Source organism: Chelon labrosus (genome assembly GCF_963514085.1).
Source record: "Chelon labrosus genome assembly, chromosome: 7".
NCBI classification, from domain to species: Eukaryota; Metazoa; Chordata; class Actinopteri; order Mugiliformes; family Mugilidae; genus Chelon; species Chelon labrosus.
In genome coordinates, this window is record NC_140343.1 from 25,376,219 (window position 1) to 25,401,961 (window position 25,743).

General features: G+C 41.6%; 1 protein-coding gene across 5 annotated transcripts in view; it reads left to right on the top strand.

Annotated features, from left to right (window-relative positions):
* szt2 (SZT2 subunit of KICSTOR complex) overlaps window positions 1-25,743 on the top strand; it is a gene marked incomplete at its 3' end in the record, with an annotated part of 80,603 nt that overhangs the window by 10,447 nt on the left and 44,413 nt on the right. For all 5 annotated transcript variants that reach the window (XM_084548702.1, XM_084548698.1, XM_084548700.1 and 2 more), the window contains 32 exons: window positions 275-443; window positions 589-706; window positions 2,399-2,512; window positions 2,908-3,111; window positions 3,279-3,376; window positions 3,803-3,941; window positions 4,042-4,365; window positions 4,516-4,723; window positions 5,550-5,597; window positions 7,152-7,279; window positions 7,821-8,079; window positions 9,212-9,383; window positions 9,467-9,559; window positions 9,725-9,803; window positions 10,108-10,398; window positions 10,686-10,821; window positions 11,041-11,151; window positions 11,241-11,310; window positions 11,488-11,673; window positions 12,357-12,578; window positions 12,877-13,114; window positions 13,622-13,696; window positions 14,745-14,883; window positions 15,115-15,250; window positions 15,552-15,672; window positions 15,869-16,021; window positions 17,079-17,181; window positions 17,808-17,922; window positions 19,192-19,282; window positions 22,453-22,571; window positions 22,660-22,824; window positions 25,294-25,378. In XM_084548702.1, coding sequence (XP_084404828.1) covers window positions 275-443; window positions 589-706; window positions 2,399-2,512; window positions 2,908-3,111; window positions 3,279-3,376; window positions 3,803-3,941; window positions 4,042-4,365; window positions 4,516-4,723; window positions 5,550-5,597; window positions 7,152-7,279; window positions 7,821-8,079; window positions 9,212-9,383; window positions 9,467-9,559; window positions 9,725-9,803; window positions 10,108-10,398; window positions 10,686-10,821; window positions 11,041-11,151; window positions 11,241-11,310; window positions 11,488-11,673; window positions 12,357-12,578; window positions 12,877-13,114; window positions 13,622-13,696; window positions 14,745-14,883; window positions 15,115-15,250; window positions 15,552-15,672; window positions 15,869-16,021; window positions 17,079-17,181; window positions 17,808-17,922; window positions 19,192-19,282; window positions 22,453-22,571; window positions 22,660-22,824; window positions 25,294-25,378 — 4,709 coding nt within the window. The remainder of the gene's footprint in view (window positions 1-274; window positions 444-588; window positions 707-2,398; window positions 2,513-2,907; window positions 3,112-3,278; window positions 3,377-3,802; window positions 3,942-4,041; window positions 4,366-4,515; window positions 4,724-5,549; window positions 5,598-7,151; window positions 7,280-7,820; window positions 8,080-9,211; window positions 9,384-9,466; window positions 9,560-9,724; window positions 9,804-10,107; window positions 10,399-10,685; window positions 10,822-11,040; window positions 11,152-11,240; window positions 11,311-11,487; window positions 11,674-12,356; window positions 12,579-12,876; window positions 13,115-13,621; window positions 13,697-14,744; window positions 14,884-15,114; window positions 15,251-15,551; window positions 15,673-15,868; window positions 16,022-17,078; window positions 17,182-17,807; window positions 17,923-19,191; window positions 19,283-22,452; window positions 22,572-22,659; window positions 22,825-25,293; window positions 25,379-25,743) is intronic.

Sequence of the window (25,743 nt, forward strand, 5' to 3'; positions counted from 1 at the left end):
TACATTTTTAATGACAGGAATGAATTGCCATTAGGTTTCATTTGAGTGATTCAACCTAAGAAAGCAAGAGAGGCAGAAGCTCACCCAACTTGTTTGCTCATGTGATTGGTTGGAAGGAAAATCTGCAGACTGTATTCTGTCCATGTATGGCAGAATCTCTATGCACTATGACCCTAAAAAAACACAATTCATTGAAAGATATTTTGTAAAAGTTTAATTCAGCTGCAGTTGCCATTTTCTAACCTCTTGTCTTGTGTCTTTCGTGGGAAACCAGCTTCTCTACTGACGATGACAATGACACAGAGGTGGAGGCTGTGGACCTGGAAACGGAGCTAAATCTTGTGACAGAATGCTGGGTAGAACCACAAAGTGGCACCGTGATGAACTGCTTGGACCAGCATCGGCACTTCCAGGGCCTCAAGTATCAAGAAATCCCTCAAGCGGTGTGTACAACTAATTTAATCTGTCTGCCCACATGCAGGGATCTCGCAGAAGTTTAATAAAACTCTCTGCGTACGAAGAGCTCAGTTTATTGTTGTGTTAGAGAGAACTTTTCAGGTTCAAAATTTACCCTCTTTATTTTGACAGATCTTCCCAAGGGATCTGGTCTGTATGTCCACCATGATGACCTTTGAGTATTTGAGTCAACTGTGTGAAAATAAGGACCAGGTCTGCTTGCTGCCAGCTGGACTAAAGGAGCCCAGAGGTAACGCAGTTTACATTAGCCTTCCTGCTAGTGGCTTTCAAACCTATTTGTCTACTCTCTTAGTGTACACTGTGTGGACTGCTATATTTGAAAAGCAGAGTGTAAGACTCTGTTCAAAGTAGGGGTTGTACTGACTAGTCGACTAGTCGGCTTTACTTCTGTGCTATGAACCTTTAAGCAGAAAGTCGACTAGTCGCCGTTCACGTGACAATAACAACACACCACAGAGAAGACACTAGCCGTGTTTCATCAAGTGTATGGAAATACGTCACTTAATATGAAGCCCATTCCATGGTGATGTGCAGAATATGTCAGTCAGTCCTGAAATACAACAGATGTACTACTGCAATGCACACTCACCTGAAAAGGCACCTTCTAATGCTAACGCTAGCAGAGGAGTCAAATCCTCTCCAGAAACGTCCTGTGGTAACAGAGAGAAGGAGGCTGCACATCAACAATTTGCTGGTAAATTTCGTTGTCTGAAGTTGTTACACCTTTAGCTGATATACACGGAAAATGGAGATATGCCGTGTTTTTTTTATCCTGGCTGCAGTCCTATCTTTCTACGCTGACAAGTACTATTAAACGCTATTGACAGTGCCGATTTATACAGGCTATACGTATCTGCAGCACACAGTATTGATAAGCTCATGTATGTTCAGTTCTGTTGTGTTCTATTAGTTGAGATTGTTGCTGTGGTTGTAGAGCAAGTTTTTTTTTTTTTTTTTGGCCGGAATATTAGAAGTGTCAGACTGACGGTGTTTATGATCTTCAGTTCAGTCTTCAGTTACCTTGCAGAAAAGCCTCTGTAGCTTCTTTTGTGTGAACCACACTATGTATTCAGGTCAAATGTATTGATTTCATTGTTGCAAAGAATTACTTTCTACTGTGTTTTATGTGTGACATCATCGACTAGTCAACATTGACTCGACATTCACATTAGTCGACTTTAAAACACCTGACATTTTAAATATGTCTAGATTCCATCGGTTTCGGGCTGTGTGTGCAAATAAACTCCCAAATCGTTCAGAGTGCGGTACAATATTAGAGCTGCTGTCTCTAATGGATCGCTACCTACCTCTGTATCAGTGCCAGAAACAGCGTAGCTTGTTGGGTTTGCTCCTCAACATGGGGAGGTGAAACATATTTTGGAAAAAGCTGTAAAGTCTCTCCCACTCACTGAGGGCACATGTATTTGTTAAGTTATTATTTATTTATTTATCTCCACCCTGACGTTAGTAAAGATTCCCACAAAGGTCAGATTATAACGCCGACCGTGGAAAAATTAATTTCCACGCTGCTGTTTGTAGCAGTGAAAGAAAAAAATCTCCATATAATAAAGGTAAATAAAGATGATGACCACATGCTGATACTTTTTTGTGTCAGGACTTTTTTTTTTTCTTTTCAGGCAATCATTTTTATAAGAACTGAGTGTTGTTTTGTTTTTCTTAATGAATGAGGGAAAAAGGTTGAGTAGGCAGTCCTTAATGTGACCCAGTGTGTGTTCACGCTGCTGAAAGAATGTGGTCCCAAGCGTCCCGACCAACTCAAAATGTGGTCTGGCTGTTATCAAATGTGTCCCCAATGCGTTCTGGGTGTGTTTAAGCTAGGATTTGAAATCGGATTGCCCATGTTGAATCAAGGTCTGAGCGGTGCTTTCAAGTTAATGAATGTGTGTCTGTGTGTGTACAGGAGAAGCAATGTCCTCTGAGGAGAGCATCCACATGGTTCCTTTCCAGTTTGACCTCATTCAGCTCCTCCCAAAATGCCAGCAGGTTGAACTCTTCTTCTTCACATTCAGTACAGGTACTGTATGCATGTGGTCCATTTACACAGTTTACTTCAACAATGACAATAATATACCGTATGCCAGTCATGAAATCGTGTATTTTTTTTGCAATTTCCAATGTAACAAGAAATAAATGACTAAATCTAGGAAAGTTAGTTTTAAGGCCATGTTCAGATGGTCCAAATCAGTATGTTGGTATATCCTCATCGTAGTAATTTTACAAAATCTGCCATCAGCCAAAGAAAAAATAAAATTAAATGTAATTTTTCGATTTTTTTTAGACTGAATCCAAACCATATTTGGAAATGATCAGATTTCTACTGATGCATCTCTGTGCGGATCCTCTGACCACTTGATCTGAGCAAAAGTGTTCCTTGTTGTCATGCCTGTTTTTACCTTTCTTTGTGCTCAGCTGTGGAGAATGAGGAGCAGATTCATAGTTCCTCCTGCCTGCCCAATGAGCTCCTGCTCAGCCTCTTCCACAGCAGCCTGGAGCAAGAGCTCAGCGACAGAGAGATCCCTTTAGGCGGCAACGACCACGTTGCCTTCATGCACCACATCTTGGAACGAGAACGAGACGGCCACGTCGCTCCTTTCACGCTACCCGTCATTAAAGGTCAGTGCGTTTTACTGCATCTCATCTTAGTGGTTAATCTCTTGATCCCACATTAACAGACCTACATGCCTTTTAAGTTTTCATTAAACACCGAAAGGGGCTTCCTGATGAGTCACTTTGTCTCTTAATTTATTGATTTTAAAAACTTCCGTTTTGTGTTTTTTCAGAGGAGTGTGGGAAACCTCCAGACAGACAAGACACTATGACGTCGTTCCACACCACTGGCAGCAGCAAAGAGGTGATGGGATCTACTAGTACTTTACAGGTAATCCTGCACGTTCACATTCATGTTAGTCTCAGCAGGAAGAGTGTGTCATGATTTTATGTCGATATGTTCACTCGCTACACACAGTCCCCAACCACAGTGTCAGTGAATTTCAAGTGTCATTTTCTTCTTGTGAAAAATGTTTTTAGAAAATCTGTATTCTTTGCATCTGCATTGGGAGCTACATGCAATTGTACTACTTTGGTAATGAGTCTAATAAGTATAGTAATGAACTTACACTTAGACTTAGACAGGCAGTATAAATGATAAGGTGCAATAATATGGATGGAGGGGCATTCACATGAATAAGATGGAGTTACTGTATCTGTTACAGAAAGGGGAGTTGTCGTACAGCTGGTATAAATGAAGTCCCAGAGTTCACTGTAGTTCCCACAGAAGCTTGTGTCCTCTCTCTGTTTTTGGCAGAGTTTCAGTAATGCAGACCTTGTAGATGAAGACGCCTCGCTGCTGGAGAGGAGCTGCTCTACACCACAGTGGAGGTGCTATGCCAAGTACATCAGCTCCCAGCAGCTCCTCCTCACTTTCCTTCCTGCTACCTTCACAGGTCCACATCTAGTTTAGTTTACTCCAATGTGGTTCTTCAATTTGGAAGCTCATTTTCATGCAATGAGTCAATTAATGTGACCAGTGTGTTTGTTTTACAGATGTTCTGATGTTGATGACATCGGGGCTGGAGACAGAGCCCAGAAGTAACGTGAGCACGCAGGAGGACGACACTCTGACGCCTAGCAACAAATCTCAGGCCGACTCCCTCTCTGGCTCCACCGGTGGCCTGGAGAGGTCTGAATCCGGCCACAGCCTGGCCAGTAAACTGAGAAGGAGCTCTAGCAGTGGACACATCACCACCAGGTCCCCTGTACTCTCACCTTCATCTGAGGGCCACACTGGGCCTGTTGACTCCCAGAACTTGGACCAGGACAGCTGTGACAGCAGAGTGTCAGAGACAGAGACTGGGACACCAGGCTCAGGCCAGTTTCTTCTCCACACGGGTTTAGAATAATTCAAGATGGGTTGAGGGTCCCAGATAAGCAGTACCACGTACTTATTACTGCATTTGACACAGAAAATGTTCAGTTAAACAATGCGTTAAAAAATGTCTACTGCTCTATTTTTTCCAGATCTGGGAGGAAAAGAGGGAGTCCAGTTCTCTGAACCCCAGAAGGCAGATTTCCACATCAGCTTCAGCAGGCAGGTTTCGCAGCAGAGCACTGGGGACGGTGGCCAGTTAAAGTGTCCAGTTTACGTCTACAACTGCTCTCTGGAGCTTCTGAAGGAACAACTGGTGCACCCCAACTCCAGCCGCCAACCCAGGGACGTCTTCTTCAGGTACATAGCTCACCAGCAGGAAGGCCAAGTCACGGTCCAGATGTTGATTGAAAAGGGTCTAGCATTCCTATCAGTAATAATAACATGATAACAATGTACTCACTCACCAAGATCATTTCTCCACTTGAAAAAAAATGTCATTACTAAAAAGCCAGAAACAGGGACTTTGATACAGAATGATTGAATAATCCAGTCTTAAAGTGCAATTAGAGGATGTTGTTCACATTAACCAGGGCAATGTCCGGTTTTTCATGATTAGTGGTTTTTCTAACCACCCATTAATTTCCAGAAACTCCAGACTTAATTTGTGAATAGTGAAATGCTGAGGACAGATGTTAAGACTGTGTTGTAAGCGGCTGCTAAACGGTGTCTCAGTCCACCTGCCCTGTTTGGAGAAGGTATTTCCAATTTGACATGGATAGCCTCCTTTACTTCTCTTCAAACCATCTGTCTCTCTCTTGTCCTCAAACGAGTGTCCCCTGGAGATTTTCGGGCCGAAAGTGACATTCTAACTTTTATTGTTCTAAGAGTCTAAGTCAAGTCTTCTGCTCAGTCAAAAGAAAACTCTAGGAAACATGGTTTATGTCTCTCCTTCCCACTGGTCTGGTCTCGCTGCTTCGTTGTCGTCAAGGTACAATATTTCAACAATTACCTTGTGAGTACAGTGTTATCATGACTGATAGAAATGGCAGCCATAGATACATAAAGAAGAGTTTAGTTGTAATAAACATTTCCCCCTTTACTGTATGACATTCTGACCGTGGGATACAGTTGCTGTCCAGTCGTTAACATGTGTGTCTCTGGTTGTTTTCATGGGTGAGAATAGAGTTCAAGATGCAGAATCCTGGGAGATGTATCAGCAGATGAAGTTCAGGTAGCAGCTTGACTCCTTGTCTGCTCTCCTCTGTCTGCTGAGGTGCAGCTCAGCTTTAACTTGACCGCCTCTGAGAACTTAGGGATGCGCTTGTCTTCTGTAGAGCGGGAAAGTGTGGCTTTTCTAATATTCTAGACTCCAAAGGCATCTTCCCTTCCCATGCCTGTCTGTGCTTCTCCTCCAGGCTCATGTTGCCACATACACACAGCAGGTGCAGTGCTGCCACATACTGACCACAACACACAAGTCCAGCTCCACTGTTGTCGTTATTAGGTGGATCTAGGTTCACTGAAAGATTGTGGACCGAAGAGCAACAGTGAAGTGACCTAAAAGGCATTGCTGTTACTAAGCGCACGGAGCACTGGCCAATAAATCAGTGTTCTTTCCTCTGTCATGTAATTATATGGAGATTCCTCTTAAAACAGCTCTGTTGCAACAGTTAGGGCCTGTTCAGATCTTGCTTTAAGATCCAATCCGGGTTGATCTGGGCGATCCGATCCGATCCGATCCGATCCGATCAAAGACAGGTGTGAACGTATTTGAGAGATACGATCTCTGACCACATTTGTGTCCGGATGTGTCCTCAACCCTTTGGTAGTGTGAACGCAATGCATCCTGAGTCACATTAAAGACTGCCTATACTCAATAGGGGTGCTCTTGCGTCAGCAGAGTTGACACGCACGCAAAGCTGGTCACTTGCGATCGGATTACCCAGATCGGACCTTAATGCAAGTTCTGAACATGCCCTTAGTCATCATCACCAGGAAGTCTGGAAATCAAGACAGAGGGATGGTAATCCATGAATATCAGACTGTACAAGAGACAGACTCAAAGTGGGTGTACCATCACTAAGTAAGTGAGGCCTTAATGGTATGGCTGTGTTTCGGGGTCAACGTTTAAGGCGATACTTAACATCAGTGCCCATGACAGCCCCAGAAAGCTTGTCTGTCTTTTTATTTCTATCCTCTTACACTGGTGCAAAACCAACTTCTTAAGTTACTTGTAATAAAAAGCAGGGGAACAAACTGTATTACCTGGGCACCTTGTGAAAGGCAAACGTCACTGAGGACCACAGAAAGTAGAATTCACATATGCGTTTATGTGGTTCTTGAATGGACGGAAACACTCTTGTCATGGCGTACAAACATCGTCTTTGGTGGTCGAGGTTTTTTCTTTCTCCTGTTCCGTGTCTCTCCCTCCCTTTGCTTTTGATAATTATTTTACAATCAAACGCTTCAAACGCTTGCTGTGGAGGTTCAGCTGTCCCTTGCGGGCTTGTTGGCTTCTTTGATGTTGCTTACTGTAGTGTGGGTCTGATTAAAGCTGCCTACATGCTTATGCAAAATTATATGGAATTGAACTGTTGTATTTGTTTTTTGTGTGTTTTGTTTTTACGAATATGTGGCATTAAGATTATATGGATTAATAAAAAACTTTTGGAAAATATTAAATTAACCTTCAGTCCATGTGGGTTTAGCAGATGTTTCATCTGTCTTTCTAACTTTGTGTTTATTTACTCTCTGTGTGTTTCCTCTGATGATGTCCATTTGGCAGGTCACTGTCTCAGGACCGCAGCAGTCCGTCCCCTTGGACTGACCTCTTGGCTCAACCACACAAACACAAAGAGCTGGCCAACTACTGCAGCCTGCTGCAAGAACATTACCATCAGAGCTATGTCAAAGGTGACCTCCCTCCATCAGAATGTTGTGTTACAGTAGCTTCAGAAAGTATTCAGACCCTGTTCCTTCTGCACTTTTTTGTCCCATAAATGTATTTACTTTCAGTTTAAACTTATTAACCCTTATTATAACTTTTTGAAGATTTATTTAAAATTTTAATCTCTCATTTAAAACCGTATTCAGCCCTTTACTGTGCATGTGGCCAGATGAATCCTGTTTACTTCATAATCCTTAAGATACGACTGGATTTACTGGACACAGTTTAGAAATGTACACACCTGTGTACATGTGTACATCCAACAATCCATACTACATGTCAGGCTATGAAGTTCAGTGAGGTTTCTGTGGAGCTCCCTGCTCAAATTGGGGTGAGACAAATAAATCGGGCCAACAGCATAAAACTATTTCTAAGGCTTTGAGTGTTCCCAGGGGCAGATTAGTCAAATAAAATAAGCTTGAAACTACTGCAATTCTTCATTTGGCCAAAATCAAGTAAAATATTTGACCATGGACAACTGTCATTTGTTTGTTCTCTGTCCCTCAGGTGTGTACCGCAGCCTGCAACAGTCCTACAACATCAGCTCCCAGGATGTCCTGATGGCCATGGACTACTGTGAAGAATCCCTTCAGGAGATCGACATCACCTCCTTCATGCAGACCCTCTGTGGACATATCAGGGAGCACGGTAAAGCCTCAGCGTGGGGAGGGAATTCAAAACCTTCCGGGATCCCTGCCACCTTTATCATCGGAGAGGTTGAAGAGGAGCATTCAGACGACAGAGCTGCTGGGGCCTCGTCATGCAGGTGAAAGCCGAACCTCGCAAGAACGCACAGTTTATATTAAGCATAAATAGCAGTTAAAACTTAATAGTTTATTACATGAAGTGTAACAGGATATGTCTGATTGAGTATAGGCTACATTTCAGCAAATCATATGCATTTTCTTGTGGTGGAAAGTTGGTCTGGAACTCCTCTGTTGCGATCCAGTTAAATCATTTGGGTCAGACTTTATGCAGTTTATTATCAGTATTTCACTTACATTTTCATAATATATAAGTAAAAGTCAATGATTGTAATTGTCCACCACAACACTGTGGTGTTAAGTGATATGTAACTTACACCGATCAGGCAAAACATTATGACCACCTTCCTAATATTGTGTAGGTCTCCCTTGTGCCTCCAAAACAGTTGTGACTCATCAGAGGCCTTTGGGTCCTGTGGGTTGAGGGGAGGGGCCTCTGTGGATCATCCCTCAGATACTTGATCAGTTTGGGATCTAGTGAATTTGGAGGCCGTGTCATGTTTTTTGAGTTGTTCCTGAACTGTTTTTGTGTGTGTGCCTGTGTCAGGCTGCATCCTTCTGGGGATGGCTGCTGCCATCAAGGACTCTCATTGCTATAGGGTAGGGGTGCCTGGTGTGGTATAGGTGGGTGGTACATGTCTAAGTAACATCCACATGAATGCCTGGTCCAAAAGTTTCCCAGCAGAACATTGCATTGTCACAAGATGGTCAATGTTATTTACTTCTCCTGTCAGTGGTCATAATGTTGTGGCTGATCGGTGTATTTACATACTATATACTTTGATTATTACTTCGACATTCCTGCAAAACTAAACAAATTCCCAATAATTCCAACTATAACAGCAAAACGGCCACATGTTGTTGCTGCTTGATCTTAGAAAAATAAATGTAATTTTAATTGATGCATAATTAGCCAATACTTTCTTCTCCATTACAGCTTTACAAGCTGGTGTGTTGAGTGTGTGTTTCACCCCAGAATTTTGACTGCTGTGTCAGCCTGATGGCTTATTTCTTTCCATTCATAAATGAATATCATGGTCAATGCTTTGAGCTCAGTAGACAGCGACTTGAGGTCTGCAGCCACTTCCTTGCTGACTTGCCCTGTGATTGCTTTTGGGATATTTCTGGCAGTAGTATTGACGTGGAGGACGCCAGTGAAACTGAATCTAGAGGGAAGTCCTCTGCTCCTACGTCTCCACTGGTCTTGGACAAGTCCAAGACGGACAAGATCCCAGAATTACTTCTGACCCTGATACAGATGCAGCCCAAGTGTGAAGTGTATCCAGATCTGCACAAAATAATACAGGTACTGTCTGACATTTGACAAATAATACGGTTACTCCTCTGCTTTCAAACTGTCATTCAACTATCTAAATAATCACTTCACAGAATAAATTCATGGAGATCCTGTCTCAGTATTTCAAAAGTGTGCCTTCCAATCCACACTACTTCTTCTACTGTCCACCGTCATCCAAGAAAGAGGTGAGATAATGTTTTTTATTTGGCTATCACACCATGGTTATCATAAAATATTAGACATCTTACGGAGGGAAAGGAAATAATGCTGTTTTATCTAAACACGACAGAGGAATTTGAACTTCTATAACCAATGATGATGAACCTTTGCACTGTGGATTTTCCCCTCAGGAGGACTCAGAGGATGACGAGACAGAAAGGAGACCCAGTGAAGAGCTGGTGTCAGAGGCTGAGCCTGCAACTGAGGATGGTGAGGATCATTCAGAAAAGTTTAGCTTTGAACAGGCTTCTAAATATCTTCACTGCAGCTGGAGACAACCATCTCGAAACAGCACCTTCACACATTCAGTTGGGATGGTGATAAAATTTGTTCATGGATATATATATATATATCGTATCTACATGAAATGTGTCTTTCATGTAGACACACATGTACAGAACAAAAGGCTGATTTTACAATAGTTCATATGATGATTCTTCAGCTTGATGGCCCATAAAATTTGACATGACCCAATAATAACCAATTGTTGTTTTTTTTTTTTTTTTATGTGTAGAAAATATGTCCGGCTGCTGCATCCTGACGGAGAGCGACACAGACCTGGTGGTGGAGTATGAGGAGCATTCAGGCCCCGTCTCCCATGTAGAGGGTGAGGAGCAGTCCCTGTCAGACTCCAACACTGTCAACCAGGACCAGGATTCCTTCAGCATCCTGGAGGGGGACTCCCTGCTGGAGCCCGAGGGGCCGCAGATGGACATGCCACCTCTGTTTGTTCATGTCACTTGTTCTGTCAACATGAAAAGCTGCCATGGCTCCATGCCCATACAAACACTACCTACCTGCCTCGGTGAGTGCAGCTCTCTTTGTTTCTTACTCCCACAGAACTGGAACACACTGTGTTGGCACAGGTGTAGATATAAGACATCAGGTTAAGATCTCTGTGTCCCTCCCATTTATAGAGGACTTTCATTTGTCCCCTTATTAAAATGATGTTTCACATTTTGAATAAAACGTGACAGTCCTCATTCTATTTAAGTTTAATCTTCCCTTTATAAACAATTAGTTTTATTTTTTGAAAAGGAGACCATGAAGACAATTCATTTTTTGTTTCTTTCTTTCTTTCTCTTTTTCCAGGTGAGATTATTTCCTGCCTGGAGAACGCTCAGGACCTTCAGTCTGTAGATCTGAATGAGCTCTCAGTCACGCTAGATATTTTTGTCCTGACGCTACCCCTGGAGATTGAACTCATGGCTGATTTCCATCATAACAGGTGCGTCAGAATGTGACTAGAAAGCCTTGCTCCTGCCCAAAAATAGTATATACACTGGGACTACTGTGGAGGGGTTAGTAATTATGATGCTATCCCAACTATTAAAATCTATAACTAACTAACAGTATATGGTACATAAAATAAGATCATGCCTTTTGTGTCAGTCCGTCTTCAAATTACCGTAATAACGAGGATTATTGGATTTGTCTTTGTGTTCAGGTACACCTCAGAGAGCAGTGTGTCCCTGAATCGTTCACCAGGACAGCCCTCCTCCTATCGCTCTGATGAGGAGCTGATGGCAGTGTTGGACAGGGGAACAGGTGCCGATGGGTGAGTTTGTTCAACACGTAATAATTAGTTGTATGCGACAATATCGGATGAGTTCTTCTGTATGTGATTTCTGTCTTGTCTTCCTCCAGGGTCTCTGCTGATTCCTTATGCAAACTCCCACTTCCCCAGAAATTTGCAATTCAGGCCGCAATGGACGAGGTGAGAATTATTTTTTATTAATGTGGGCAATTAAATAGTAAGTATAGCATCTGGGTGGGTAGCTTCACCTATCGATTTGAGCTGGATATTCTATGTAATCCATAGCAGATATATGTTTAGTAAGTGTATTTTTATTCTGCACTGAAAAACTTTTCAACTTTTTTGCCTGTGATTCAGATCCGCTGGCTGCTGGAGGATGAGATAGTTTCTGCTCTGCGTCACTCTCGGGTCATCAGCTCGGCCACGCTGCACAAAGTAGCAGAGCACGTTTCACGCTCCTGCGGTCGACCCCACTGTCACTGTGAGGACGTCCCGCTTCAGTTTGTCTTCGGGCCTGAGCAGTCTCTGGAAAAGTTCAAAGAGGCAAGAAGTTTTTCTTTCTTCCTCTTTCTGTTGCTTTTCTGATCATAGGAAGATGTCACTTACGCATACCTGGCATTAGTGTGGATGTTATTTAGACATGTACCACCCACCTAGACCAGACAAGGCACCCCCGCCCGATAGCGATGACAGCAGCCAGCTCCAGCAGGATGCAGCCTGGCAGCCTGGCACACACACAAAAACGCACTAACAACATTCTGACATCACTGGACACCTTCAGAAAACCCATGTCCATTCTCTGATGAACTGTTTTGGAGGCATAATGGAGACCTATACAATATGAGGAAGGCGGTCATAATGTTATGCCTAATCACTGTATAACAATATGTTTCACGGTTTGGATATGAATTCACACTGTCCAAATTTGATTGGGGTTAGAGGGTTTTCATCTTCGATTGAATGGTTGGGCACGAGCTTAGTACTTCTTTTGGAAGGGCTTTACTGTTAAACGTCTGTGGGATGGAAAGAAAACTAGTGAAATGGAAAGAATTGTAATCAAACTGACATTTCTGTTAGAGAACCAGTGTGCAGAGTGGTGAGTATGTCATCAGCAGTAATCTTAGTGCAGGACTGGTCTGTAATGAGCATACATGTTCTATCTTACCACAGACTCCTAGATGTATGAATGTGTTGTATGATGGGAAACTCTTGGTCTCACTCTGCAGGAGTTTCGCCGCATGTCGTTCTGTGGCTACGTGCTGAATGGAGAACAGAACAGCTTCTACTACTTGTCCCTGAGCAGACTGCACCCTCAGAGGATCAACGCTGCTAAGAGGCTGTCTGAGAGCACCGCAGAGCCCGTACAACACAGCAACCCGTGCAGCTCTGGAGCTGAGGCAGAGGTTGTGATGCTGGAGAGTGAAGCGGAGGCTCGGGCAGACAGCGAGGTCAGCTCTTGTCACAATGATGTGGTCGAATAATCAAGAAAAAAAAAAAAAAAACACTTGATGTCTGTTTGTTTTATTCAGTAATAACCCAGAGTAGAGTTAACCAACTGTTTTAGGAATCAAATGTTAAATCATTTAACAAAATAGTGCTCTATTAAACTGTTTGGATCAGCAGGGAGAACATACCAGAGCTATTTTTTTAAAGTTTACTTTTTTTCTTGATGAGGAAATCCTGGGTTACAGCAGATAAAACATGTTCATATGAACATTACCCAGCTTCTTTACTGTTCATCTGCAGGGTGAGGACAAGAAGTCCGTCTTCGTCGCTGCTGATTCTCCCAGTGACACAAATGCAGACGCTAGTGAGCCAATCAGAGTCTTGAAGCCTGAAGCAGATGACTCTGTTAGCATGTTGGGGGACAGAGGTCAGCCCAGTACCCCCCAGCTTGTAACAGAATGCAGTAGAGAGCCCAGCTCACCGCCCAAAACACCATCCAGCGTCAGCCTGGCTGAATCCATACAGTCGGCCTCTCACAGTGAGTGTATTTTCATTAAACCCATATGTGCAATGATTTGTCAATAGTATTATGATGTCTGAGAAAGAGTAATGGACGTTTGGCAGACGGTGGCAGGAGGCAGTATTTTTTTCATTTTGTCTGTTCATATCTCCTTACGATCCATTATATTGAATGCAATTCCTCAGGCCTTGAGAAACTTTCTTTAAATCTGGCAACTTTCCATTAAGGATGAACTGATTAGATTCTAATTATTACAACATTACAACATTTATTTAAACATACATGTTTAACTGGATAAAATAAAGAACGAGCCACATTTTATATCTGGAAGATCAAATGTCTGCTTCACTGTGATTCATATTTGTCCATATTTGACTGCAGACCTTCACTACATTTTATGATTTTAAATCGACGTAGATGTAAATTGCAAATTAACTAGTTATGGCAAAACTAATCCCGCTCCATTTTACTGTCAGGAGGACATTGTCTTTACGAAAAAACTTAAAGGAAATTGTCTTTCCTCAGGCTGCGGTAAACTCAGGCCAAGTCGGGTCCAGAGTGTCGTCTCCAGTCAGGGAAGTATGGACTCTGACATGCAGGGTAAGTGCTGCGAAAAGCTTAATGATGGCTGAGCAACATTTCTGTTCTATTTATTTTATTTATTGCAAATGCGAAAAAACACCTCTAAACATTTCAGATGGTTCCTTTGAATCCAAATACATTATAATACATTTTACTGACTTTAAAAAATGTCACTCTGATAAACAGCTCCATCTTATGGAGAGTTCACACCATTAATCTGTTTTAGTTTTGTAGAATGGAACAGTGTTAAATTACCAAACATAAAAAATATATTAGGTTATTGTAATTTTTGCTTATAATTCACATGATTTCCCTTATCTCTTGCCTTTCATCTTTCTGAAAGCCTCAGTGTGTCTCTATTTCTTGATCCTTACAGTCCGAACAGAAGTACAGGAGCTGTATGTGTGCCTTCAGAGTCATTTTTTAAAGGGAGTTTACTTTCTAGGTATCAGTTGGAGCCAATTACACTAAGGATGTGGCCAATAGTTTGGACACAAATGTACACTATAATAATAAAATTACTTAATGCAGTATATGCAGTCCTGAACTGAAAGTTCAGACATACATGAGGGCTTGGGTAAAGTGACGGGTACAATCGTCCAAAAGCTCAGATTGTTTGATATTAAACTCATTTGCACTAATCTGCGTTACAATAATACATCAGTCAGTCACAACATTAAAACCACTGACAGGAGATGTGACTAACTTGACCACCTTGTGACAATTCAATGTTCTGCTGGGAAACGTCTGGACCTGGCATTCATGTGGATGTTACTTAGACATGTAGCACCCACCTAGACCAGACCAGACACCCCCACCCCATAGCAATGACACTCCTTGATGGCAGCAGCCATCCCCAGCAGGATGCAGCCTGACACAGACACACACACAAAAACAGTTTAGGAACAACTAAAAAAACATGAACAGCACAAGGTGTTGACCTGGCCTCCAAATTCACTAGATCCCAAACTGATCGATAATCTGTGGGAAGCACTGGAACAAGCCTGACCCACAGACACTGGAGATGATGATATTATACTGCTGTTTTGTCTGTGTGCGTTTGAAGGTTATGACGGCGGCAGCAGTGATTCTGAGTGTGAGAGCCCCACTATGGATGAACAGGAGTGTCGATCACCACTGATGCCAGACTTCTGGCTGATTGTCAAGATCCACCAGGACAGAGTGAAGGTCTACTCCCATTCCAGGTCAGACCAACCTAAACAGCAGTGTTACTTAGCGATGAATTTGACATTTGGCTTCAAGCATTTCAGATTCATATTCATATTTGACTGCTTAATTGAGTACTAGTTCGTGCATGCTCTTTCAGGATTTAGAGCAAAATAATTTTGTTGCTTATTCTCTTATATTGTAAGCCAAAAGCTCTATTAAAACCATGGCTGAAGATACATTTCCGAGGATCTGTCATATTTTTACAGGTGCTTCACAGAGGGAAAAGAGGTCAGCGTTGAGGAGCTGGAGAAGAAGGAGGAAGACCAGGAGCTGCCTGAATATTTACAGCTGCATCAAATGGTGGTCAGGAAGATTGGTGAAATCTGCAGAATAGTCAATCAGGTTGGTTCTGTTGCTCCCAACAACCTGTGTCACAGAGTCTTTTAAAGAGATGTGGAAAATGTGACACGCATAACATGATAGCATCACACTGCGTGCTGAATGTGAACACCAGCCCAGAGTTGTATTCATTTGCTTTATTTAGTTTCAGGTTCTTGGTTCAGATTTCAGATTATCTTCTTACATTCTTTCCTTTACATAGACTGCAGGTCTATTTCTGATGAACTATTACATCTCCCATGTAAGAGTATTTGAGGTTCTGGGGTCCTGCTTGTTTCTCAGTGTCCTCTCTGTGTATGTGTAGCGTATGCTGCTGCAGGACCTGCATGACAGCCATGTGTGTAACACTCTGCTGGTGGCTGAGAGCGAGGAAGACATCTGGAAGAACGAGTCTCTCTACAAGCAGAGGCTCAACACTTCTGACGGTAAGTCAGGAAAAGGCAGAGAAGTTTGGTGTTATTTGTCCAGGTTTTGGATTTGTCTGTGCATGTAAATAAAAACTGGTGAATGTAGGAGGACATTTTAGGATTTTTTGTGAATGGATCATTTGCATGTCTGCTCTTAGCCATTGCGTCTGAAAATATTTACGTACCCTCACCCTTGTATATTCTGATGAAACAGATTACAACACAGAGGAGAGCTACCCGGCCAGAGACTATCTGGCGGCCATGATGCAGTTCATCCCGGGACATTTTGCCTGTGAAGTGGTATGGAGCACAATCATCCACATACACCCACGCCTCAAGATAGGACCCAACATGGGAGTATCCAGAGGTGAGTGGCAGGTCCCAACGTTTTTGTTTTAAAAGTTCAATAGGAAGGTAACAACACGTTTGTTGGTAGGTCTTAAAAGATGCCATCAGATAGTTATAATTAATGTTTGTTGAACTGCATTTAATGAACCCATTTCTACTTGTTAGCTTCTTGGCTATTAGATTATTGGCCTGCCATGATATAACTTGCATGTTAGTTAGTAGAAGTTTATCAAGTGAACACTGTCTGTTTCTGTTTTCCTTCCAAATGAATTCCACTTAAATATCCTGTCTAGGATTTTATTAGAAATGTATGCCTCCTGTAAAATTAAGTCTGCAAAAATGAATAAAACAAACAAATTTAAGTTCAGTGGCCTCTCAGGTGGACTACGTTCCTCCCTTCCTTCCTTCATTCCTTCCTTCCTTACTTCCCCCTTTCACACTTTCCTTTCTTCAGTCCCTCTATCCTTCCTTCCCTCTTTCCTTCCTTCCCTATTGCCTTTCTTCCAGCCTTCATTCCTTCCTCCCTTCCTTCCCAGTTTCCTTCCTTCCTTCCTTCCTTCCTTCCCTCTTACCTTCCCTCTTACCTTCCCTCTTTCTCTCTTTGATTCCTTTTTTCCTTCCCTCACTTATTTATTTATCCCATACTGGGAAATGCCAATGTTGCAGCAGTACTTTACTGGCACATACTATACAAATCTATAACTAATTAATACCAATAGACAAATCTCTATACAAGAAAAATAAAATTATTGAATATTTAAAATAAAATGAAATTGCAATGATGCAAATGAATGAATACACTAACCAATAAACTTATCATGTGCAAAAGAATTGTACTAGTCACAATAATTCCAGTGCCATCTGCCACGCTCAGATGAGGAGTAGGAATAATGAGCAGCAGGTGGGAGTGTGGCTGCACTGAGCAGCTTAGTATGGAATTGTAAATGTACTCTCAGTTGCAAAGAGTGATGTGGACATTTGTCTCTAATACAGTGATGATCACATTCATTAGATTCATTAGATTTAGTCTACCAGCATACTAAACTTGTCAGTGGCTTTCGTCTTCCCTCTCGTAGCGATCCAGGCCCTGCGCTCTGTGCTGAACTCCTTCTGCGTGGTCAACAGGAAGAACATGTTTGTCTACCAGGAACGTACGACTAAATCAGTCTTCTACCTCAGGTTAGAGTTCCTCCTAATTATTCAACTTAATTTATACTCTGGATTTCAGTTCACATTTTTTCATAGCCACCCCCAGACACTCTAATAAACAATATCTTACAAAACCTCTTGGGTTTGCACTGTGTTTCCGGGGAGACCTCTTCTATCAGTCTGTTAAAAAAGAAGAATCCACCCACAGATGGTTTGTAAGGCAGCAGTATGGTGGAAGGGAAATCAATGTTGCTGGAAACTGAATTGCTGTCAAACACAACATGCCGTGTAAACATCATTTTGGGATGTTCCGATGGCCAGATGGTGCAGCTCACTAAGAAATTGGAGGAAGCATATCCGTGTCCTCCGAGTCTCAGTTCACACAGACAGGACGTCAGTCAAAACTACACACAGCTCTAAAGATGTAACAAAAAAATAAAATAAATGTTAAACCTTGCTGCACCTTTTTGAGCCTCAGAAGTTCCTTCTCACTTCTTTTAGTAGTGTAGTTGTTGTGTATTATGTTGTTAAGATTTGATTGCAAATTGGTTGACATGACAGTGGTTGATAGCAGAAGATGGAATTGATTCCAAAGTATCCTAAGCACAGGTTGGTCACATTCGCGTCTAAACCTACTGTTTGTGTTCACCTGACAGACTCTGTGAAACGTCGCTAACTGGGAAATACTCTGATGTGGATGGGAACCTTCACTTGACTCGATCCATTGGGCTCGCCAGGAGTCAAGAGCCTTTGCTTTCTGAGGACCTCACGGTAAGTGAGCAAATGGAGTATATACCCATATAGATTGAAACCAACACTCCCATAGTGGACATTGGCATGTGTACATTTGGTTGATATTTGCAAACAGCTTCCTCTGGTTGTTGTAGCTGGGCTGAAGGCCTGAAGACTCTGTCTGGCTCTGTCTGACCTAAAGAGACTTGGCAAATAAGATTAATAAATAATGCACAGAACACAAGCTTGAATAATTCACTGCGCATAACAGAGATGTACACCGATCGGACATTACGGCCACCTTCCTAATATTATGTAGGTCTCCCTTGTGCCTCCAAAACAGTTGTGATTCATCAGAGAATGGACGTGGGCCTTCTGAGGGTGTCCAGTGGTGTCTGGCAACAGAATGTTATTAGTGGGGGCCTTTGGGTGCTATGGGTTGAGGGGAGGGTCCTCTGTGGATCAGACTTGTTCCAGTGCCTCCCACAGATACTGGATCTAGTGAATTTGGAGGCCAGGTCAACACCTTGGGGATGGCTGCTGCTGCTGCTGCCGTCAAGCCGCGTCATTGCTATGGGGGGGGGGGGGGGGGGGTGCTACATGTTTTAAGTAACGTCCAGACTAATGCCAGGTCCAAAAGTTTCCCAGCAGAACACTGTGTTATCACAAGATGGTCAATGTTATTCACTTCACCTGTCAGTGGTCATAATGTTATGCCTGATCGGTGTATGTGCCAAAAAACTGAAAGACTGAACACTGATACAGTAACTGATACAGTACAGAAAATGTATCACAAACCTTTTTAATAACACACTGTTCAACTCAACAAGCCCAACACTAACAAAACAACAGAGGGTTTGTGATCCAACAGCTCTAACAATAAAATCAATTCAAATTCCTCCAAATTCCCCCCTTTTCATTGTCTCTTGCAATAAGCTCAAAAGAAACCCTCCAAATGTACATGCTGCAATAGTCCTGCACACTCCAACACTTACAGAGTACAGAGGTTGACAAGTCACCTTCTGTCAAACCTAACTGGTCTCATTCACACTTAAGAGGGGGCGTCCGAGTGGAGCATGGTCCCTGTATCTCCAGCTAACTGTTCATTTGTGAGTATCATTAAGGCAGAGCTCATTTACAGTGTATTATGGAAAATGTGTAATCACATTTTTTGTCTTTTCTGTTAAAGGAGGATACAGATAAAACACACACAGATAAAACTATACGGACACATCCTAATTGAAGGCTGACTACAATGCTGGTGCCAAATCTTGCGCTGATCACATTTGTGGTGTCTTGTTTCCTCAGGGCTCCAGGTCTTCTCTGGAGGGCTCCTCTCGGCCAGTTGGACAAGTGGACAAACATATCCTGTTGCTGGTGCATGGAGTGGGAAATGCAGGTAACGGCGGCATTTATAATAAGGGTTGAGAATGATATATTTATTTATTTTTTAATAAGCACAACTGATTAATGATAAAAGAAAAGTAAGAATAATAAAATCGGACAAAAAAATGCAGAAAATTCCACTACAAGGTTAAAGTCAAAACTGTAGTTTTTGCTGGCAGGCATACAGGGTGTTTCTTTCTGAATGCAACTTCACCCCAGGTCTTTGTTTAAACTATGAGCCGTAGTGGACCCCATAAATAACTGTATAGACCAGGATCGGGATCTTAAAATCTACCTGGAAGCCAGGAGTAATATGAGTTAGGGTTTTATTTCTAGTTCACATTCATACTTGGTTCTGTAGTACAAACTGTAGCTGATTTATCAACACTTTTGGGCGACCTAAAAAAGTTGATGTGACTGGTCAAATTGCGCAAAATTACAAAATTACAAATTTGGATAGGAAGGGTGAGACTAACATTGCTGAGGACCTCAGGTACCTCAGGTAAAAATGTGCTTGAATAGATTGCAACATAGGTTCTAGGATTTTATACAGATTAAACGTAATCCGATTAAATTCACATTGTAGTGCATTACAAGTGGCTCCCAACCATTCTGGATACTGAGTGTGGTATCATTGTTTTGCTCAGATTTTCCTGGAAATGCAAAATATTTGATATATAATAATATAGTGTGTATTTTAATACTGTCATTCATGTTCCATACAAGATTAAATTTGCAGACTTTTCATTCAATTTAATGTCCAGTCAGCATTTCAGTTAGTCAACATATAGTCAATTAGGCAAATAAGATATACAAAAATATACATACTGTATATAATATATACACCAGGCAACCACAACTTTATGACCACTAACAAGAGAATTAAATAACATTGGCCATCTTGTGACAATACAATGTTCTGCTTGGAAACTTTTGAATCTTTCGATCATGTTACTTAGACATGTACCACCCTCCTAGACCAGACCAGACACCCCCACCCCACAGCAATGACACTCCTTGACTCTCCCCAGCAGAATGCAGCCTGACACAGGCACACACAATAACGGTTTAGGAGCAACTCAAAAAACATGAAGAACAGCACAAGGTGTTGACCTGGCCTCCAAATTCACTAGATCCCAAACCTACACAATATTAGGCCATAATAAGGTGGCCATAATGTTGTGGCTGATTAGTGTATATGTATATACAGAAAGTATGTATATGAAGCATGTTTATGATGTATGAAATGATGACTCATTATTCCCATCAACCTCAGTCATGTGGACCATGTAAAAGCTGCTGATTAGTACAACTTGAGAGTAACTTGCTAACATGGTAAGCTAGAGTGGTTTAAATGAACAGATGTCAGGTGATGGTGACATTAGCACTGTCTGGGTTGTTTCATCTGCCACTGGCTGATTCTGTTTTCTTCCATGTCACATCAACTCTTTCTCTCCTCATTTTTTGTCACTTCCTCTTACTACGTCTCATTTACCAGGCATGCTAAGAGGTCCATGATGGCCATGCAATCCATCACAAGTTTTTTTTTTTTTTTTTTTTTTAATACAAAGAGTAGTACAGACTCAGAGAGATGCTAGAGGTGTTATAGAAGATGAGGCAAATTATGCATGGTGGCTTTAAATCACACACTGAATCCCTTTGTCTAATCGCGTTCCTTGTGGTAATTCAGAGCTGAGGTTTTTGGATGGCAGTCAACACAAACGAAGGAGTGTAGCAGTGCCGGGTGCTCCTCGGTGGTACGAGTCTGTGATAGCATGGTGATGAGAAGGTGGAAAACAGCCAGAGCTGGAGACAGATTTAGTAACATCCTCCACTGCACCTCTCCTGTCTGAACATGGCTCAAGTCCGCTGATAGTACAGCCGTTCGTCACCTACTTATCCACACAGCCGTTGTGTCCACTGAAGAATAAAGTGGGGCTGTGAGTTTAAAATTAGATGAGGTGTGTCATACGTAAGTCACGCTGTTACTCTTAGGGAGGTACAGGCAAACCCAAATTTCTTTTTTTTTCCTACAATTTAATTTACTAAAAGCTGAGATGCAATAGTTTACATTTTTTTGTAATGTATTGCTAAGAACATTAACTCTCCTTCAGCAGCTGCATAATGTGCCTATATTGTCAGCCACTGAACTCTGTAACTAAACAGGTAAACACATTTTATCACTAATTAAAGCCCCATACCATTTATTTAAAGTGCACAGTCTTAGTTGTTATATGATGGATTGTCAGAGTGTTCCTTAAAGGCTATTTTTAGCTATTTGCTTGTATGTTGTTGTGATTTGGTGGGCCTTTAATACAAAGAGCTGCTGTTCCTCCTGTGGACGTGTTGATGGGGCTGTTGTGCTGTGAATCTCTTTCTATCTGCGTGCCATTACTTCTGGCTTTCTCATTAAAGTCCTCCTCTGCTCCTTCCACTCGTAGTGTTTTGAAGGTATCTTAATCATCCTGAATTCTAAGTATACTTAGCATAGTAATTAATAAATTACACATTTATTTTACCCCAAAGCTCACAACCTCGTAAAACACGGAAAGTTTTTATATTTAAAGCAGGAGTTCGTGCATGTCCTTTAAAAAAACAAACAAATTAACTGAATATCCACTTGATACTCTCTTATAGACGGATTTTGCTCACCTAAAATATATGTTTGAGACACCGCATTTATTTTTCCTAAATATTTTATAAATGTATATTAATCTTCTAAAAAGTGAATAAATTTCTCTTTTTGTTATACTGTATTCATCCCACATGGGGAAATTTTATTACTTGTCTGACTGAAAGTTTTAATATGTATTTATTAATTATACATCAATAGACCTAAGAACTTGGTAGAAAAGTTAGTGAGTGGGACGAATAGGGACTCACCTTTGTCCCGAGAGTTGCACAAGAAAACACCATAGCTGCTGTCTTCCAGTTTCTGACTGTATTTAAATTTAAATTTAATTTAGATTTTTTTTTAACCTTATTGTATACAGTAGACACCACCTGTTATCATGTAGTCAGGTTTTTATACTTGGGTTCAAAACATCTCACATCCTGGTTACATGTGTCTAGTCACTATAAATTAAGTTTGTAGCATACTGAATATCACCGTTTGCTTTGTACTAGCTAGAAAATGTGCATATTTGCAGCATGAGGTTGATACAGTTCTGTTCTTTCACTCAGGTCCTGAGATCACAGACGAGCTGGTCAAGGTGCTGCGTAAGCGCCTGGACGAGACCACCTTGGACATCATCACCGTCATGCTTGTCAGGAACTGCAAGCTGACACCCGCTGATGTGGAGGTAAGCTGCTTTCTTTGTCGTCTGTAGTGCAGCGAGCAAATGATGTGCTCTTTTGGATAAAAGTCTTCACCAAATGTCGTCTGGTCAGTTCATCCAGCCGTCAGGATCCCCAGCCACTGAGGTGATGACCTACAGACTCCCCCAGTACTGTCTTCCCTGGCTGTCCGCGGTGGCTCACTACCTCAGGCAGAACCTCCTCATCTTCCTGCACGTACCCAAGTACACAGACAGCAACACAGCACACCACTTCAAGGTACGGTACAGGCGGACTGAACTTGAGACATGAGAAGTGCTTGTGACATTTAATATTCTTAACATGTTTGTCAGAGCAGGGAAAGCACAGATGAATGGCTCAGTTCCATTAATTTTCACAGTAAGAGGTAATGTTATCAAGTGCATGAGCACTCTGCTGCAGACATTTATACACACTTTCCGTAAGTCTGCATTTCTGCATACTTTGCTTGAGAGATGTACCCACATTTTATAGACTTGTGCTGTTAGACACCAGATTAGAAGTGGCAAGCGTGGAGTCAAATCATTTGATAAGGTAAGTATCAAGCAATCCTAATGTTACAAAAAAAGAATGGAATGCTACATAAAACACACGAAAGCGTTGCAAATCCTGCTAATATTTGCAAATTCTTTTTAGATGTAAAAAGTGATTTTGAATATACGCTGGTGCCTGTGAAGAAGCCATCATTATCTGTGTTTTTTCCTGCTATGACATGTCAAAATGTCTACTGTGAAACAAGTCCATTATAGTTCAGGCAGTTCTCTCATTTGCAATAACACTCACCAGATGAAATGTTAGGATCTGGGTACATGGTGACATGCCACAATTAAGTCTGATGGGGGGAAAAACATGAGCAGTTACTGTTTTAATATGCAATGGACAGATTGGGTCATAGTTTTGTCAGTACTCTTCATATTTTGTTCAAAATTAGTTTGACTGAAGTGTAGGCTTGTTGACAGCTGTGTTTGCTCAGGTCTCTAGGTCATTTGGACTATTATTACTGCTAGCAATAATGGCTGAACATACAAAATAGAAGTTTTGTTTTTCATTTTTATACGGAATACATGCTAAACTATGTACCAAGTTTAACATAATTAGTTCACTCCTTATTTTATTTGAAAATAAGGAGTGAACTGGCACCTGGCACCACTGCTATCTTCTCAGGTAATAGTGGTGCCAGGAGCTGGTTGACACAGTAACTACTGTGGGTACCGTGAGCCTGATGGCATCCTTGCTGTCAAACTACACTGCCTGGACAAAAAAAAAAAAAATGAAAAAAATTCACACACTCTAATATTTCTTTGAACTGCCTTCAGCGTTGATTACAACACGCAATCGCTGTGGCATTGTTTCATTAAGCTTCTGCAATGTCACAAGATTTATTTCCATCCAGTGTTGCATTCATTTTTCATCAAGATCTTGTATTGATGATGGGAGAGTCTGACCACTGCACAAAGTCTTCTCCAGCACATCCCAAAGACTCTCAGTAGGGTTAAGGTCTGGACTCTGTGGTGGCCAGCATGTGTGAAAATGATGTCTCATGCTCCCTGAACCACTCTTTACCAATTTGAGCCCCATGAATCCTGGCATTGTCATCTTGAGATATCTTAACCCAGTTTTAGTAGTTTCTTCAATCTCCTTCGATGTTTTCTCTCCTTGATGCATGCCAATGATTTGACCCTTCTCAAACAGACTAACATCTTTTCCATGACGACGGGAGCTGAAAGATAATCACCCATGCAGTAATTATCCAATAGGAGGCTCGTACCTGTTTGCTTAGTAAAAACCAGGTGGCGACTGTTATTTTGGCCAGGCAGTGTATATTCAAGACACAGATCTGTACTCTTGAATGTCGTCTTCTGTTGCAAGACCATGCTTCTTTCAGGGAGCACCTATTAAAATACATAGATAATTATGATTCACAACAGATATTACATGGATCTTCTTATTACAATGATTGTTTAAACTGAAATGATAATACTATTTTACTTTATGGTGTAACTTTTGCTCACCTTACGCAAGGAGTTGTATGAGATGATTGATTCCACTCTGATGTTTCAGCATTTACCATGTCCCATGTGTCACTTAGCATAGCTTAGCATAAAGACTAAAATTGGGGAACCAGCTACACTGGCTCCTGCACAGTTCAAAAATACAGCTGGACCTCCAAAGCATACTTAGAAAGAAATGTTGTTCTACAATGCTAAGCTTCTAGTCTATCCAGTCCTGGAGTATTAGTTCAACAGCTTAATTAAACAGCTCTCCATTCACTCACCATAAGATGATTTGTGGCAGCTCTAACTCACACACAGTCTTGGAAAGTATTTCTGCTTGCTCATTTTCTTAGCTGTTGCATAATTAAATTGTGCATAATTAAACATCAAAGTAAACAGTAGGCATGACCTTTCTAGGTCCCCCAACAACTTAAAAAAAACTGATGAAATAAGTCACTGCTGCTTGCAAACCAAAAATGTCTCCCTGCACTGACAGATGACAGTTTGACATATGCAAGTGCACTACAAACAGCTTTGTTTAAAGGGATCTAGATTAAAAATTAATAAATCCTAGATATAGGAGTCTCCCGGCTCTGCACAATCGAGGCAGAGACTAAAATCATTTTGACAACGCTTATTGTGATATGTGAAATAAGTGCTGACTAATGTGCTTTCAGCTTCCAGGGACTGATTTGCTTTCCTATTCTGTCTGCAGCACTACTTTCACTTGAGCAGTGACTTTCCTGATGGCGATATCTACCTCTACAATAAGCCTGGAGGCCAGGGGACAGGAGGCAAAGGTAACCACAGCCCTCCCAGTGCAGCACATGTGTCAATGCCTACCTATAACCTCAATTAAGCCATAACCTCACCTGGGTGGACAGTACTGCATGTAACACTGTGAAAGAGAAACAGACTAAACCAGAGTACTTTTTGTTCTGTTAGCTACATTGCTTATCCTTGCTGTCTGATGCAGAAGGGTACATGAGTATACCTGGAGGTTGCTACTGCTGTTGTGTTTGTTGCACTTGTTCTTTTGCCCAGTCACTATTGGGAGAACTGCTGGTAAACCCAGAAAGAACCTAGAACTGGCATTCAGTTTCTTTATTTCCAGCTGTTGTTGAGCTCTTGCAGTAGAAAATGACTAAAAGTGAATATTTAAGAG